The sequence below is a fragment of the Lygodium microphyllum genome, chromosome 27 (genome assembly GCF_053477565.2).
Source record: "Lygodium microphyllum isolate KBCC chromosome 27, Lygodium_microphyllum_v1.1.10, whole genome shotgun sequence".
Taxonomy (NCBI): Eukaryota; Viridiplantae; Streptophyta; class Polypodiopsida; order Schizaeales; family Lygodiaceae; genus Lygodium; species Lygodium microphyllum.
In genome coordinates, this window is record NC_141161.1 from 80,379,566 (window position 1) to 80,395,836 (window position 16,271).

At 40.9% G+C, this 16,271-nt stretch overlaps 1 protein-coding gene across 1 annotated transcript; it reads left to right on the plus strand.

The window, feature by feature from the left end:
* Positions 1-1,862: 1,862 nt before the first annotated feature.
* Positions 1,863-4,903, plus strand: LOC148012517 (F-box protein SKIP2-like). Its single transcript, XM_087669111.1, has 2 exons — positions 1,863-2,588; positions 3,269-4,903. Exons 1-2 carry the CDS (start codon positions 2,251-2,253, stop codon positions 4,470-4,472), a joined length of 1,542 nt encoding a protein of 513 aa, XP_087525237.1. The 5' UTR covers positions 1,863-2,250; the 3' UTR covers positions 4,473-4,903.
* Positions 4,904-16,271: the final 11,368 nt, after the last annotated feature.

Genomic DNA, 16,271 nt, shown 5'->3' on the forward strand with positions numbered 1-16,271 from the left:
TAGTATAGAATAATACTATAAATGTCCATGACACATTAGACCTTATGGCAAAGGATTGTACTCAAAATTAGATTTCGAAGGAGAAAAATAAGAATTGATATTAGCACGTATTACCATAATGATTCAACTTGGGGTGAATTCATGAGCATCCTAAATAAGTACCTAAATATTCTTTACTCTAGGGCACCATGTCAAAAAATGCCGTTTATACTCTGTCTTACCAAAATGTCAAGCATAAATGGGGAGTAGTCCATGAAGATTTACCTAGACATAATGCTATCAACTTGTTATTACATAGATATGCATGGTGTTGCCACTTATATAGACCTTCTTTAGTTGTAGATTTTGATTGTCTTAAAGGAGAGGAACATGGCCATCTATACTATTTATAGTTTTCATTGTGGTTAAAGGAGAAGTTGAATCTCCACACGGTCTCTGAAGCCTAGAACACATTGAGAATTTGAATTTGAGGGCAAGATGATGACTCTAGGTGGAGTTATGACAATGGAGGGGTCTGTCTTTGTGTTGCATGGTTGATAGTAGGGTGTTGGTAGGATGCTAGCAAGGCATGGTCTTGGAAGTTGTCACGTGGTAACGCGACAACTTTGCTTTCTTTGCAATTCTGCTTTGTCATGAGACGACCTAGGGTTCCTTATACATGAGATAAGAAAGTAGAGGTAAGAGAATGTAATGAAAGGGGAGAGAGGATATATATATATATATATATATATATATATATATACACATACATACATACATACATACATACATACATATATATATATATATATATATATATATATATATATATATACACATACATACATACATACATATATATATATATATATATATATATATATATGAGAGAGAGAGAGAGAGAGAGAGAGAGAGAGAGAGAGAGAGAGAGAGAGAGATGTCGCTTTGTGGGAGCTTAAGGACAAAGTTGTAACTTGTTATGAAGTGGCGGAGGGTTCTAGTTTTTCAAGGGGTCAACAAAAAGGGGAGACACAAGTTCTAGGACTATAACTATAGCCTTTATCATCCACATAACCAAATACACGTGGTAGAACACTATTCAATTATTTTGAAGCACTTTATGACTAAGAGAATGAGTCAACCTATTTTAAGTCTTCATGTATCAATTAGTTTCATGGTTTTTGGAGAAAAATAATTTCCTTTTTAAGTACATCCAAGAAAAGTAAAGGTAGATCTTGTGAGAGATCGGGTCAAGACTCAAGTTATCTTGCTTATCCTTTTGCAGTTCAAGGCAGATAGATGTTCACACAATCTGTAAGGGCCCTAAAGGCTCTAAGTTTGGAAGGGGCTATGTGGAAAGTGTAATTGGTAAGAATAAAGAAAAAGATAAGATAACATTTCAAGGAAATGACTCATAAGATCTCCCTTCTATGTTACCACACAATCAGAGCTATAGTAGTGCACATGTACTAGTTCATTACATTCATTTACAAAGAACTTTTGGACTTAAAAAAAATTAGCCCTAACACTACATGTCACAATGGCTTTTGCATTTGACATGGCAAATGGGGCTTGTGTAAAAAATGATGCCCTTTTGGATTGAAATACCTTTGGGCAAAGAAGATGAAATGATGCCAAACATTTACTCTAGTAATCTCATTGTAGTAATGCGACGAAGATTACCACATTGATGGGAGACAAGCCTCCTAGACGCAGCACCGATCGCTTGCGCACGCATGGTTAGATTACCCATCAACTAGGCTGCCGCTTTCTTAACCATTGAAAAGGAGAAAAAAAAAAGTATTTCAGATTTTTGTGTGATGTGGTCTTATAAGAATGGTTTCGAGGAGGGAAGGCCACACATACATATACGTTCATCATATTAGCCCAGATATATTATGTAATATGTACACATGTTTGTCATATCTATTACGAAAGCCCATTTGACTGGATTCTCTCTGATCGGTTCTGCACTCCATTCTGAATAGTTATTGGGTTGTGTGCAGGCCTCTCTCTCTCTCTCTCTCAAAAAAATGGTGCTGTCAGTCTCTCCCCTCTCAAGCAAGGGCATATTCTCTCTCCATGGCATCCTCTTCCTCTGTGACATGAGGAGTTGCGTGACAAAGGCCTGCAATCTTTGAGAGAGAGAGAGAGCATCGTTTGGATCTGGTTCGCCACACCCTGCCCCTCTATCTCCCTCTTCTGAGCGCGTGTACGAACATCTTCCGCGAGCGCGAGCCGGCAAGGGCGCTTCCCCGCACTGCAGCCTGGATGGGTCAAGCAAGCTCGTCCTCATTGTCATCGCAGTCCGCGGCACCGCCCAGCCACTCTATCTCACCGGCGGAGAAAGGCCCTGGCGGTGGCCTGTCCAGCAGCAGTCTTAGCAGGGACATGATTTTGCAGCCTGTCCCAACAATCGAGCAAGATCTCACAGTCTTCCTGTCGGACGAGTGCCTCTACTGCATCTTTCAGAAACTCCCTGTCAAGGACCGCAATGCTTGCTCCCTTGTCTGCAAGCGGTGGCATCACGTCGAGTCGAAGGCCCGAGACAGGCTCACGCTCCGTGCAGAAGAGACTCTGGAGAGTGACACTGTATGCCTGATGAACAGGTAGATTTTGTTCTCAATGTTATGTAGGTTCTCTGCACGACGGGTAGCTAAATAGATTTGTTTGTATTCCCTGTGGATTGAGTGGTCTTCTTTTCAAAAGTGGCCAGTCTGAGAAGTTTGCCGTCCTCGTGTTGATTTTTACAGCAGTATTTGTCATCAATGACATTGTAAATGCTAGGATCTCCACGATTGAGCAATTTGCCTGTAACATAATTGGTCTCATAGGCGCAGTTCTGATGATGCAAGAGGAATCATGTGCTGAAGGTGTTTAGTACCAATGTCGAGAGCATAAACTTGTTCACTTTCTGAAGCTGTCATGATGGCCACATTCTAATTTTCACTTTGCTGGTTCTTATTTTTGTGGCTTTGTAACTACATGTTTTTGGCTGACTTTAGATTTTTAGTAACAGTGCCAACCTATGTACAGAATATGTGTTGTTTTTGCTAACTCAGGGACCTTTTTGAATTGAGAGGCACGTCATATGTCCCTTGTAATGAGCCACAGTAATACGTTGACTTCTTAAGAGAGAGGTGTCCTACCTGATCTTGTCATTGTATCCATATTTTTCAAAAATTTTGAAACCTGCCCAACTGGTTATCTGAGTTGAATTAAGCGATTTATTACCATATTTTTATAACCTTCATACTCTGAATGATTAACATTTGTACTGTTCTATCAGGTTCGAGTTTATTGTTTGTCTATCTCTCAAATGTGGCAGAAAGGAGACAAGCATAGGTGATAAAAGCCTTATGCTCATAGGCCGGCACTGCAAGCTTTTGACCAGGTTGAAGTTGAAGGGGTGCAAGGCAATTAGTGATGATGGAATTGGACAGTTTGCCAAAGTTCATGGATCTTTGAAGAGGTTTTCCTGTGGTTCCTGTGGGTTTGGATCTCTAGGGTTGAATCTTCTGTTGCAAAACAGCCCCAACTTGGAAGATCTTTCTATTAAGCGCCTGAGGAAACTGCGAGAAAATCCAGCACCTGTTCTAGCTGGCAAAAGCAGGTTGCAGCGTCTTTGTCTGAAGGAGATTACTAGTGGACATCTGTTTGGAACCTTGATTGTAGGATCAAAGTACATACGAACTTTGGTTCTTGCCAGGAGCCCTGGATTGTGGGATCAGTTCTTTGAGCTAATTTCTGAACATCTATCTGAGTTGGTTGAGCTCCATGTGGAAACACTGAATATGGGGGATGTTGCATTGAGAGCCATTGCATGCTGCTTGAAGCTTGAAGTTCTTCATGTAGCTAAGGCCTTTGATTGCTCTGACCACGGATATCGCTCAATTGCAAGTGGGTGCAGAAAATTGAGGAAGCTTCACATAGATGACCGAAGAACTGGAAGGGTGGGAGATGAGGCCCTGCTTGCCATTGGGAAAAACTGTACTGAGCTCCAGGAGCTTGTTCTTATAGGAGTGAATGTGACAGCCAAAAGTTTGGCTCTCATAGCTTTGAATTGTACAGGTCTTGAGAGGATGGCACTTTGCAACAGTGATGCAGTAGGAGACAGAGAACTGTCTTGCATTGCAGAGAAATGCTTAGCACTGAAGAAACTTTGCATAAAAAATTGTCCCATTTCAGATTTTGGCCTTCAAAAATTTGCCAGGGGTTGTCCAAGTCTGTCTAAGGTGAAGGTGAAGAAGTGTAAAGATATTACATGGGCCTCTGCAATTTGGCTCCAAATGTACCGTGCATCTTTGGTAATATCTTTAGATAGTCCTGTTCTGGCACAGCAAGAGGAAATCCAAGAGGAGGGACCTCAACGAGGAGATACCAGAGTTGTTAGAGCCTCCACAGCATTATTTTGCAACAGGACTCCCTTGATTAAGAACAGGTTGGTGTTGGCAGCTACCAGTTTTTTGAGGGGTGTTCCCAAGCCATCTTGACTGTTTGGTGGGCACTTTTAAATTGCATTTGGTATATGTATAAACTGCTTCTTTTCTTCTGCCATAGAGCAGGTTTCCCAGAATGGGTGTTCATCTTATTGTTCAGGGTGAGTTGTCATGTAAAATAGCATCAGATAATTTGTTTCTCCTTACTTTGGAAATGTCACTGAAAGGAGAGGCAGAACAGGCTTGATTTTACCCCTTTTTCTAGCTTAGGATTTAGATATTTAGAGGTGGTGGGTTTGATTGGCTCACTTGAAATTGATGGATTCTGTTTTCCTTCTTTGGCTTTAGGCGTTCCCAAAGGAACCCTTCAGTTCTTTTTCTTTAACTCGAATGGCTTGAGCGCTTTTTCTGTACTTTTAGTCATTCACTGCTGGTTACATGAATAATTTGAATCTCATTCCACTGGCTTACGCTCAGTTATTTTACTTATGAGAGTCCAAAGCCCTTTGTGCCAATGTAGACTGAGCCGTCTTTTGAACAAGGTGGATTAGCTAATTGCAAAAGTGCTGGCCTTCAATCAAAAGTATGGTGTATGCGTCAAGTGATGACAATTCCTGAAGCAAGCATCTATGATATATCAATCCAAAGCTAAAATGGTGTTGAAGGAGAGAAGCGTGCATCAGTCCAGCGGACTATAGCAGTTGACGTTTTAGATACCTGCTTTGCGTGTTTCTAATGATATGAGAATCATGAATAGTGACGAATGTTGTTGTAGGTTGACATCTCTGTTTCACAGTGCAAAGAATAGTCAGAATCAATGCTATGAGTGTCCAAGTTAAACTCAATTCTTTCCTTCCTTCAGAGTATGATGAGTGTGCCATCTCTCAGGTTTATTTTTGTTGTTTCAGTAGATCAGAACAGTTGATCGTTAGATACAAACTTCAACAGCCTCTTTCAGCTTTCTGGTTTTGAAAATGTTGTTCTGACAATTCTTTCTGATCTGATGAGTCACGAATCTTCATCAACTTTGCTATTGGTAGGCATCTCTGATTGCAGTGCCCAGAATAGTCAGAATTAAAGTCATGGGGGTGGTGCTACCTAGTCAAAGTCAAACTCTTCCCCCACTAGACCTATTTAAGGAGCTTGGTCCTTACTTCTATAGGGCATGATGAGCATAATATCTCTTGGGCCCATTTTTCCTATATAAGTTGCTATAACTTTATAGGTCATTCCAATCTTAATTAAAGATTCTACCATGGTTCTCATGATATATTGAGCTATTGGAGGTATGTGTGAGGTGCCTCATGTGGAAGCTTAGCAGCCTCTCCAGTCACTTGTATGATAAGGTTCAAAGTTGCAAACTGTAATTTTGCATTGAAGGTCCCGAGTGTAGGTTGAAGGGAGGGAACAACACTATTGATTTGTACACTCACCAAAGACCACATTTTGGAGTAGCCTACTAATGAAATTGGAGTGTGGTAGTACTTGGCCTGACATATGCACAATCATGCACAGGCTTGGATAACAAAGCCTACTAGTTCACTGGCTCAAATACAAACAGGGATATTGAGTATTCAAGTAGGTGAAAGTGGGGGTTGCAAAACCTAGCATTCGCATGCTATCATCTATAGAAAGTAGGGTGGAAATGTAATGGGAAAAGGGATGATCGAGAATGAAATGACAGCAGTAAAACAGGGTCCTTAATAAAGTACGAGGGCCTTAGCATGTGGCCATGCCCTTGTGCATTTATTTGCTCTCTCATTTTGACATGCCTTGCTTTGCAAACTATTCCACTTCAGAGTATAGTTTCTGCTGAATGCAGAGTTTTTAGATTCTTGGTTAACTGGTAAACTGTCCCTTGTGCAAAACCCTTCAGAACTGGAGACAGCAAAGTTTGTGCAGCAGTTGAAGGCTTTTCAATGTGACACACAACTAGCTCATGCTCGTCCATGCACTGCTTGAAGATGTGATTGCATATAATGAGATATATGAACTTGAATAGTGGCTGAATCATTTAGGTTTGAGATGTCTTGCAGTGATGGGAGAATGTGGCCTAGGTCCCCTTGTAGGTACACATTGTTTGGCACTAGGGACATGGCTGCCTAGTGTACATTCATTTGTAACAAGGTCCCCTTGTAGGTACACATTGTTTGGCACTAGGGACATGGCTGCCTAGTGTACATTCATTTGTAACAAGGTGGTTCTTTGCAATGATAGATGGGACTTGTGGAACAAGTATGAATAGTGCGGCCTGTTAAAAAATGGGTCTTTTTTGAGTTGTGCATCATAAGCTAATGTGGTGTCCCAATTCAACCAGTTTCATTGTCTTGAGAGTTCTAGAAGGGAACATCTTTTTCTAGGGAATGCAATGTTTTGTACAAAACACGATCAAAATCCTTGTAGTGAAGGTGGTAGCAACAATTGTATCTCAGCATGTGTTTGAGTAGTGCTTCTATTTGTCCACCTCCAAATGGCATGAAGGATATATCCTACTCTGTGTCATCCCTTGATTTTTAGAGGACATGTATTGCATGACTAGCATCAATACGCACAAATATGGCATGGCCATTTCAAACTCAATGGAACTGGTGATCCTTGTCCAGTGGGCCCTCTAAAATAGCTTGCATGGCCAATGTGTATGAGATGTATGATAAAAATGATAATGCATCATCTTGAGGCCATACTCTCGAAGGTGATGTCTTTGAATCATGTAATAGTTTGTATAGGTTGGTAATCCATGATTCTTATTGCACTTAATCCCTAAGTCATGTTTTAGTTTATACAAACCCACAACTTGCCAATGACTTGAAGTATTTATTTGAAGATGACTCCTAATCTTTGGATGCACATTACTTGGAGGAGGGCCTTGACCATCATGGGGGCAATGGTTAGTTTCACTCACTTGATCTCATGTGGTAAAGATGTGTTGTATATTATGCAAGTAATCATCTCTACGTTAAATCCTTGGAAAACAACTTCCATTTGAGATAGATTGTCAATGTGTCTAGAAGCCACATCTTTGCCCTCTAACTAGATCTAAATTGTGCACATTATTGATCTTTGGTAGACAAGCTACAAAACTCTAGGAGACTAGCATGGATAGCTCTCCTCTTGGAGAATTTAGGTTTAGGGATTGTGAATTCAAGGATGATACTCACACTTTACATCACTTTGATCTATTGATTACAGTGTTGAATTGGTGATCCAATAAGTAGATTTATTAAATTAAAGGTCATGACTTTAATTTATTCCTCTATTCTAAGAACTTGTAGTGCATTGCGTGTCTTAAGTTTGCAGTAGGTGCTTTGGGATCTAAAGTTTAACTAGTAGGTTGTTGCTTCTTCATGGTTTGTTTCTAATTATGGGCCTTGACTTGCGAGGTCTCTAGGGTTGGCTATTGAGGCCATTACCTTTTGCTAGCCATGCTAAGAATTTCCATCTTTAAAGAAATGTTATTTGAGAAATCTCTCAAATACCTATTGTTGATTGAGGTTCCAATAGGTCAAGAGGGGGTTTTCTTATTTTGCAAGGTGTGCATGTCTTTTTGGGGTCATGGGATTGGGCAATACGTTTCTTCGTAAAAAGATCAAGATTTGCCATCACACAAGTCTTGATATTGCCTCTAATATGCCAAAGGTCTAAGTAGAAGGTTGGCATTAGAGGTGGTGAAACTTCCTGGTTGATGGCGAAAGGGTAAACCATATAGAGAGAGACCTAAAGAGTATTGTAGAATCCTTTGGTTCTTCTAAATAAAGGACCCACTCTACTCTTCTTGTAAATGGGCATCAAGTCAATGATAAATGATAAATGCATTGCCTCATTTTAGAGGTCAATGAGTTTGTCGAAATTGGTACACCTATGATCAAGTGACTTAGGTGTTGTCCCCTAATTGCAATATTGGCAAAATAATTATATTAAGGAAGAATTCCCTAATTTACTAACTTAATTTTGCATCCTTGATATCTATCCTTACCACCATAGATATTAGAAATAATTATATTAAGGAAGGATTCCCTAATTTACTAACTTAATTTTGCATCCTTGATATCTATCCTCACCACCATATATATTAGAAAGTTACATGGCTGATGCCATTGTACTTTGTTCAATTATGAATAAAATGACTTTTTGAGTCTTTCTTGTATTCCAATCTAAACGATGATAGAAATAGCTCGTTGTTATTCACTACATTATCTTCCATGTTGCAGTTTTTTTGTATCAAACTACATAATCCTCCAAATAGTGCAACTAGATAATTTTTTTACCTCCCTTTTCCTTTCTATCACTATCCGGTTTGATGGAGGAACCACGTTTGTCTTTTGCATTCACTACTACTAATGTCTCGGGCTTTAAGATGCAACTCATGTTCCATTGGTAGTGCATACAATTTCACCATTTATGATAATCCAACCATGCATTCCATAAAGAAATGTTACATGCCATAATTCCCTACCTAAGAATGCAATAGTTTCTAGGAACTTAATAGTTAGGTAAGTTTATGCATGGGTCCCTTGAGTTTTTAGAGAGTTCCCTTTTTATGCTTAGGTTTTTGGGTATGGAGCCTTATGACCCTCTTTTTGTTCCTAGGAGTCCTTGAGTTTCCCCAGGTTCTTATAAGCCACTTCTAATGTGTCCATTACATAAAAAATAAATTGACACTTCATAGTAATGACTTTAGTGTATCAAGGCGTGTCCCAAATCCTTCATCTCAAAGCTCTTCTTCACTTGAGATTTAAGAGCATCTAGCTCATCATGAGCTTTCCCTGCTATCAGCATATCATCCACATAAAGTACCAAAATAAGCAATGAGCCATCATGGGCTTTCTTCGTGTAAAGACACGGATCCATAGTACTCCTGTTGTAGCCTTGTGACTGCATAAAGGCATCAAACTTATGATACTACTCCCTAGGTGCTCCCTAGATGCCTGCTTCAAGCCATAAAGACTTTTCTTCAACTTGCATACTAGGTGCTCCCTACCAGGTTCTGCAAAGCCCTTAGGCTGCTCCATGTATATCTCATCATGCAAATCCCCATGCAAGAATGCAGTCTGACATCCATATGATACATGCCCAAGTCAAGCTGTGTGACTAAGGTCAAAACCAAGCATAGGGTGGTTATCTTGACCACATGAGAAAAGACTTCATCAAAGTCAACTCCATGCTCCTGTTTAAAACCCTTAGCGACAAGTCTTGCCTTATAAGCCGACTTGGGGTTTCTAAGGGTACTTTTCAGCTTGTATACCCATTTGCATGGCAAAGTCTTCTTGCCCCGAGGCAATGCAACCAAATCCCAAGTCATATTCTTATGTAGGGAGTCCATCTTAGATTACATACCCCTCTTCCAGGAGTGACTGTCACCCATGCACATAGCCTTATCATAGGTGAGAGGCTCTCCTGCATCTGTAACCAACACATAATGCATCGAGGGCTCAAATCTATCAGGTGGACATCTAGCTCTAGTAGATCATCTCACTGCAGGCTCTACTGCATGGGTAGTATCATGTCCAATACCCTGGCCATGTTTACTAACTGCTGTTGCAGGCTATCCCATTGGCTGTGCAGGAGCACATGGCTTCTCCTGGAATATAACCATGCGTATCTCTACCACCTTCTCAAGTTGCCTATGCATCTTGTCTTCATGGAAGACTACATCATGGTTGCGGATGACTTTTCGCGCCTACGGATCCTAGAGGCGGTTACCCATCTCGCCTGCATCTCCATAGCCAAAGAAAATGCATTTGACACTCTTAGGATCCAACTTAGTTCGCTTGTCCTTGGGTACATGGCAAAATGCCTCACATCCAAAGACACGTAGATGCTCATAAGACGGAGGTTTTCCAGTCCATACCTTCTCTGCAACTTGGAAATCCAAACCACTAGAAGGTGATCTATTGATGACATGCACAACTGTACTGACTGTCTCAGCCCAAAAGCTCTGTGGTAGGCCTGCATGGCTAAGCATACTGCGTACACGCTCCTGGATGGTTCTATTCATTCGCTTAGTCAAACCATTTTGGGGTGGGGTATAAGGGGCAGTCAATTGACGCTTAATACCCTCTCGTCACATAACTACTCAAAGGCACGCGACACATATTCTCCCCTATTGTCAGTCCTAAGGCATTTCAGTCTATGCCCAGTCTAGTTCTCAACCAATGCAAGCCATCTCTAAAACACATCCAAGACATCTGACTTAAGCTTAATGGGATAAGCCCAGACTTTACACAAAAAATTGTCAATGAATGTCACAAAATACTTTGCATCACCCATAGATTGACAAGGTCATGGGCCCACGAACATCCGAATGTACCAATGCCAAGGGCTCACTCATGCGTGTCCTACCAGACTTCTTATGTGTATTCCTGGTCTGTCTGCCATAAAGACAATGCTCACATGAATCAAAACATGCATAGTCAAGGGGTGGTAAGTACTGCAAACTAGAAAGCATTTTCATTCCTTTCAAGGACATATGGCCCAAATGGGCATGCCAAAGAGGCACATGTGGGATGAAACTGATTGACAACATGGTCAACAGAGGACCCATCAACTACAAGAGGATAGAGGCTGCCAGCCTTGGCACCTCTAGCAAGCACCAGTCTGCCACACGGATAATCTTCCAGGCAGAATCCCCAAATGAAAAATGAAACCTAACATCATCAAGCTGCCCTCTGCAGACATAAGAGTGCATGTAAGCGCAGGTACATGACGTACATCCTGTAATAAAAAAGTACTGCCAATAGAGAACTGCAACTGTACATCCCCAATGCGAACAATAACAAGTGACCTGTCATCATCATCCAAGCGAACTGAACCACCAAAGAGTGCGGTAGAAGTGAAACCACTCTGGACATGGTGTAGCATGAAATGAAGCACTAGAGTCTAAAAGCCAACACTGTGCATACATAAAGTGAACCTCGGTCAACGGGGTAGCATCACAAGAACTAGCTGCAAGTATGTACTTCCCATCGGAGACATCAGGCTGCATGACATTTATCTCCTCGATTTTCACACTGGATTTCGCAGGTATCATGCTACGATCAGAGGACTTTTCCTATACTTTGTCGTTTCCCTTCTCTTTGCGCTTCTCATTGCACAACTCATGACATTGTGGACATATATGACCCTTCTTGCCACAATGATGATATGTCACACTAGCATTTCTCCCACGAGACTTGTTGCCTGACTTAGACCTAGACTTCTATGAGTCTCTGCCACGACCATTCCCACGGTCATTCTTTCCAGTACCATCTCTGCCTCTGGCAAATCAAAGCATGCGACACACAAGAGGCATCCAAGTTCTTACGGTTAATCTCTTCCTGCAGAAGAGCACTCTTTACATCATGCAAGTTCAAAATAGTACCAGGAGCACATAAGGTAGTGCGAAATACATCCCATGACTCACTCAGAGTCCCAAGAAAAAACAATGGAGTAACCTCATCATTAAAGGTAATATCCTGCGAAGTCAAGTTCTTGAGAATAGCATGGAATTGGCTCAAATGAGTAGACATTGTCATATTCTCTGTCATGCGTAGGTCTATAAGCTGCTTCAACCAATACATTTGACTTGCTGGACTTTTCTTGTCATAGAGGTTCTTAATTTTATCCCAAAGCTGCCAAACACTTTGCGCTTCCTCAACCACATTGTAATGCACTTGTTCAGTGAGAGACAAGATGAGAGTGGACTTGCATGACTCATCAAGCTCATCCCATTCGTCATCAGCCATAGTTTCAGGCTGCTTGCCATGCATCCTTAGTGGCTTGATCTGAGATTTTTGCACCAATACCTACCAAACTTGGCTCTTCCAATAGGCATAATTCATACCATCAAGCTTAGTGATGTGGAAGATAGCACTGTTAGTGGAAGAAGATGCCATACTGTAGTCCAAAATTGTGCAGATAGTTCAAAACGGCTTGCTATTTTCTGCTGTAAACAACCAAAATACCACCAAAACCAAGGCAAAATGACCACAAACTGATAGCTAATGATGCTGCCCACCAAGTACCATCAAAAGTACATAAAATCAGGATGATTCAACATGAAAATTCCACGTGAGTCCATGCATGTTTGCTTGCTGTAATAAATTAGAGCCAGGTACAATGAGAGCAAACTGTAGGCAAAATAAATGCACCAAGGCAACCATAACTATTAAAGTATAACCAACATCAAGCGGGCCTAAATCAGCATGTGATAGTTATACACGGACATCGAGCAAACATCCAAGCATGTCAAATGAATCCAGCAATAAGTCGGCACACCCCCTGTGTCAAACGAATCTAGCAGTAAGTTGGCACACCCCCTGTGCCATAGGACAAAGTGTACACAACACTGGTGAGACCTGACACAAGGAGGTGCATGCTTAGGGAGTGCAAAGCCCAAATCAGCCCAAGTACATGTATGCGGACCACGGCATATTAACCATGCAACATCCAAGTGAAGAAGATCCCAGTCTCAAAAGACTCAAAGCTCAATAGCATAAATCACCTGCTCAATGTCTGTCAAGCATCCAAAGATGCTCCCATTGGCACAAAAGCCATATGGATCAAGCTAAGAATCTCAAGAAAGGCATATGATAGCACCAGTGAAGAAAGATCCAAGACCAAGCATCAATAAGACATCATGAGCATATAGACTCTGTAGCCTCCAATTATAGCATCCATAGACATCAACTGTATCCCAAATACAACTTGGGCAAGCCAAGAAATATCCCAAAGTTTCGGGAATCCAAATGCAAGCCAAGACAAGGCTCTATTAGCAATTGGCTCCAAACAATGTAACTAGCATGTAGTAGTCGCATAGGCCAAGCATGTCAAGACTGGTCAAACATAGGTAACATACATGCCATATGTATATCCAAGATGGTGCATCAAATGCATTCCAAAGCTGAGATCAAGCTCAAATGAAGATCCAGAATCAAAGGCAAGCTCGATGTCGTACCCTGAAGGTCAATGCTTCATTGCATATCCCAAAGACATAGCCCGAACCAATAGGCATAACCAAAGGCATGTAAGATAGCTTCAGCCCCCTCTATTATAGCAAAGATTTACTATTAAAACTAAGTATTTTCAGCAAGAAAATCAGTCCAAAATGATGGCATAACATGTGCCTTGCATCCCCCAAACAATCGGGCATCAATAGGTACCAAGCCAATTAAGTAGAAGTGCCCAAACAAGCATAGCATTAGATGCCAATGTTACTTCTGCATAACATGACTGTGGGACTACTGTACACAGTCCTGGGAATGTAGAGATCAGACCCAAATCCGATGCCAATGATCAAGGAGGCTTCAACACATGTTAGAGACCATAGCCAAGTGCATTGCCAAGGCCAAAGAAGCATGACATAGCCGTCACTAAGGAGTAGGTGTGTTGCTGTGTTATGTTGTCCATGAATTAGCCAAAAATGGCGCAAATTTTTTGATGTGTTCTTCTACTACTGTACATCCACGTGGCCTCAATGGTAATGATTAGAGGCTCTAGGGGTTGCCCAAGGAGGCACACAACAAGCCTCCAGTGCCCAAATGCAAGGGGAAGCAAGATACAAGCTCCAAGGGTTTGAGATATGGCTATCCTGATTGACTGCAAGTTTGAGAACTGAGCAAAATCACTGAAAGAACACTTCAATACCTCTGTAACAATGCCTTGAGGGTGCCTCAAGGCTGGGAAGGTGCTCGAGAGCCGGGGAGTGACGGGAGCTCAGGAAGGTCAGCTATGGCTGGGAAGGAGACCCACTACTGTAGGTATTTGAATGGAAGTTGAGAATGCCACAAACCAAGCTCAAGAAGTCGGGAAGCCAAGCTCTGATGCCAGTTGAAAGGTGAGAAGGATCGAAGCTTTCTTGGAAGTGAGCTATGGCGGAGAGCAAGAGCAAGAAGAAAGAGAGACACAAATGGGAACTCCAACAGTCACAATGTGTGACCGGGCCTTTCTTTATTCAAACTGTTACTAAAAGAATAAAGAATAAAGTGACGGTGATGGGCTCCCGCCACCTGCAGTGTGCAGTGGCAGGCACTGTCATTGTAGTAATACACGGGCGGCTAGGCAGAGGCGCCTTTACCCCCAACACTCTAGACATGAAGGGGATGCAAGAGTGGATGAAGATGATCATGGATGTGATCCCTTTTATGTCATTCTATACTCAAATTGCCACTATGCCACAAAGAGTGGAAATCAATCTTGATGATAGACATGATGGTGGATGAAGATCTATGCACGATCAACTCCCAAGAGGGTGTCAATTACTTGAAAGACCCTCTAATCATAGGAATGGTTAGTCACCTCATCACAGGTTTGATAGTAATCAAAATGGAAAACCCTATCGTAAGCAATATTCATGGAACAAATTGGTGAAGGTATATGCAAAAGAATACTTGGGAGAAATTCAAGCGGGTTATGTTTGATGTGTTCGTGTCTTCAATGGAGAAGAAAAAGTTACAAAGAAGGTGGTATGACTTGAAGAAAAGAGGGATGTACATACAAGTTTATTCAAATATGTTCTTGAATCTATCCATTATATAGAAGAAATTACTAATATAGCCAAGTTGAATAAGTACATTTATAGGCTTGATTTACATGTTTCTTTAGAGGTAGGTGCCATCTAGCCTAAGAACACACATAAAGCAATTCAGTTTACTGAATGGCACAACCAAAAGTACCATAGGCGCATGTCTTTATTTCATCCCAGGATTGTGAAAAGTACAATTTCAAATCAATCTTTAAGGTTGGAACAGTAGTTCAACTAGCAAAGAGAGCCATTTAGACAAGAGGGTAGGTTTTAAAATTCTTACTACAAGTTTTTAACTTTTCCCATAGTTTATGGCACAAAACATGGAACATATCCAAGGCCTAATGCTGAATTCAAATCAAAATTTAAAAGGAAAAATTTTGGAGGGAAACCTATAGCCAATAACTCACAAGGAAAGCATGTTTCTAACAACAAGTTGAAAGAGATGTATACCAAAGGCTTATGTTTTAAGTGCAAGGAGAAATGAACCCTTAACCATAAGACAAAATGCAAGTCAAAGGGAGCTACAATCAACATGATTATAGAAGAGCGATTGGATGAGGAAGTAAAGGAGAGTGGACTTTTTTCGAATGTTAGTCTTACCTACGGTAGAGGAATCACATGAAGATGAAAAAATTGGAAATGAAGAGTATTATAATCCTATAAATGGGCGGGTTCTCTTCTGACCCAAGTGGTTCTTTTATGTTATGTATGATATCTCATGATGCATGGAGGGGTACTAGAGGTGAAAATACTTTTCGGCTCAAAGGGCTTGTAAATGCCAAAGTTATCAATATTCTTGTGAATACAAGCAGCACATGTAGCTTTGTGAATACAAAATCTTTGGAAGGGTTGAAGGCTATCTAAGGATATGGAGGCACCATTGAGAGTACATGTTACTATACAAGTCAATCTTATAGCCTTGGAAATGGAACCCATTGACATAGTCCTTGGATGTGATTGACTACAAACAATTGGAAGATTTACTATGTATTTGAATGCAATGTAAATGGAATTCTCTTGGAATGGATAACTAATTACCTTGCATGGAGTATATTATAAGTATATGGATAGCCAATTACCTACTCAAAAGAAGAAGAATTCAACATTGAGTATATTATTAGAGGAATATAAAGATATATTTTAGTCCCCATCTTCATTGCCACTTAAAAGAGAGGTTGACCATCTCATTGACTTTGTCCCTAATACCAAGCCCATTAATAAAACTCCTTACAAGTTATCAAAGTTTGAGTGTGTCAAGGAGAGGAACTGGGAGAGAGAAAGAGGAGAGAGAAGACTACAGAGAAGAAGAAGAAGAAGAGCAAAAGAGAGAGAAAGACAATTACGAGGAGAGA

Coding starts and splice junctions, on each gene's coding strand:
- LOC148012517 (XM_087669111.1), top strand. CDS start 2,251: ATGGGTCAAGCAAGCTCGTCCTCATTGTCATCGCAGTCCGCGGCACCG. Junction 2,589..3,268: donor ACTGTATGCCTGATGAACAG/GTAGATTTTGTT, acceptor CTGTTCTATCAG/GTTCGAGTTTATTGTTTGTC.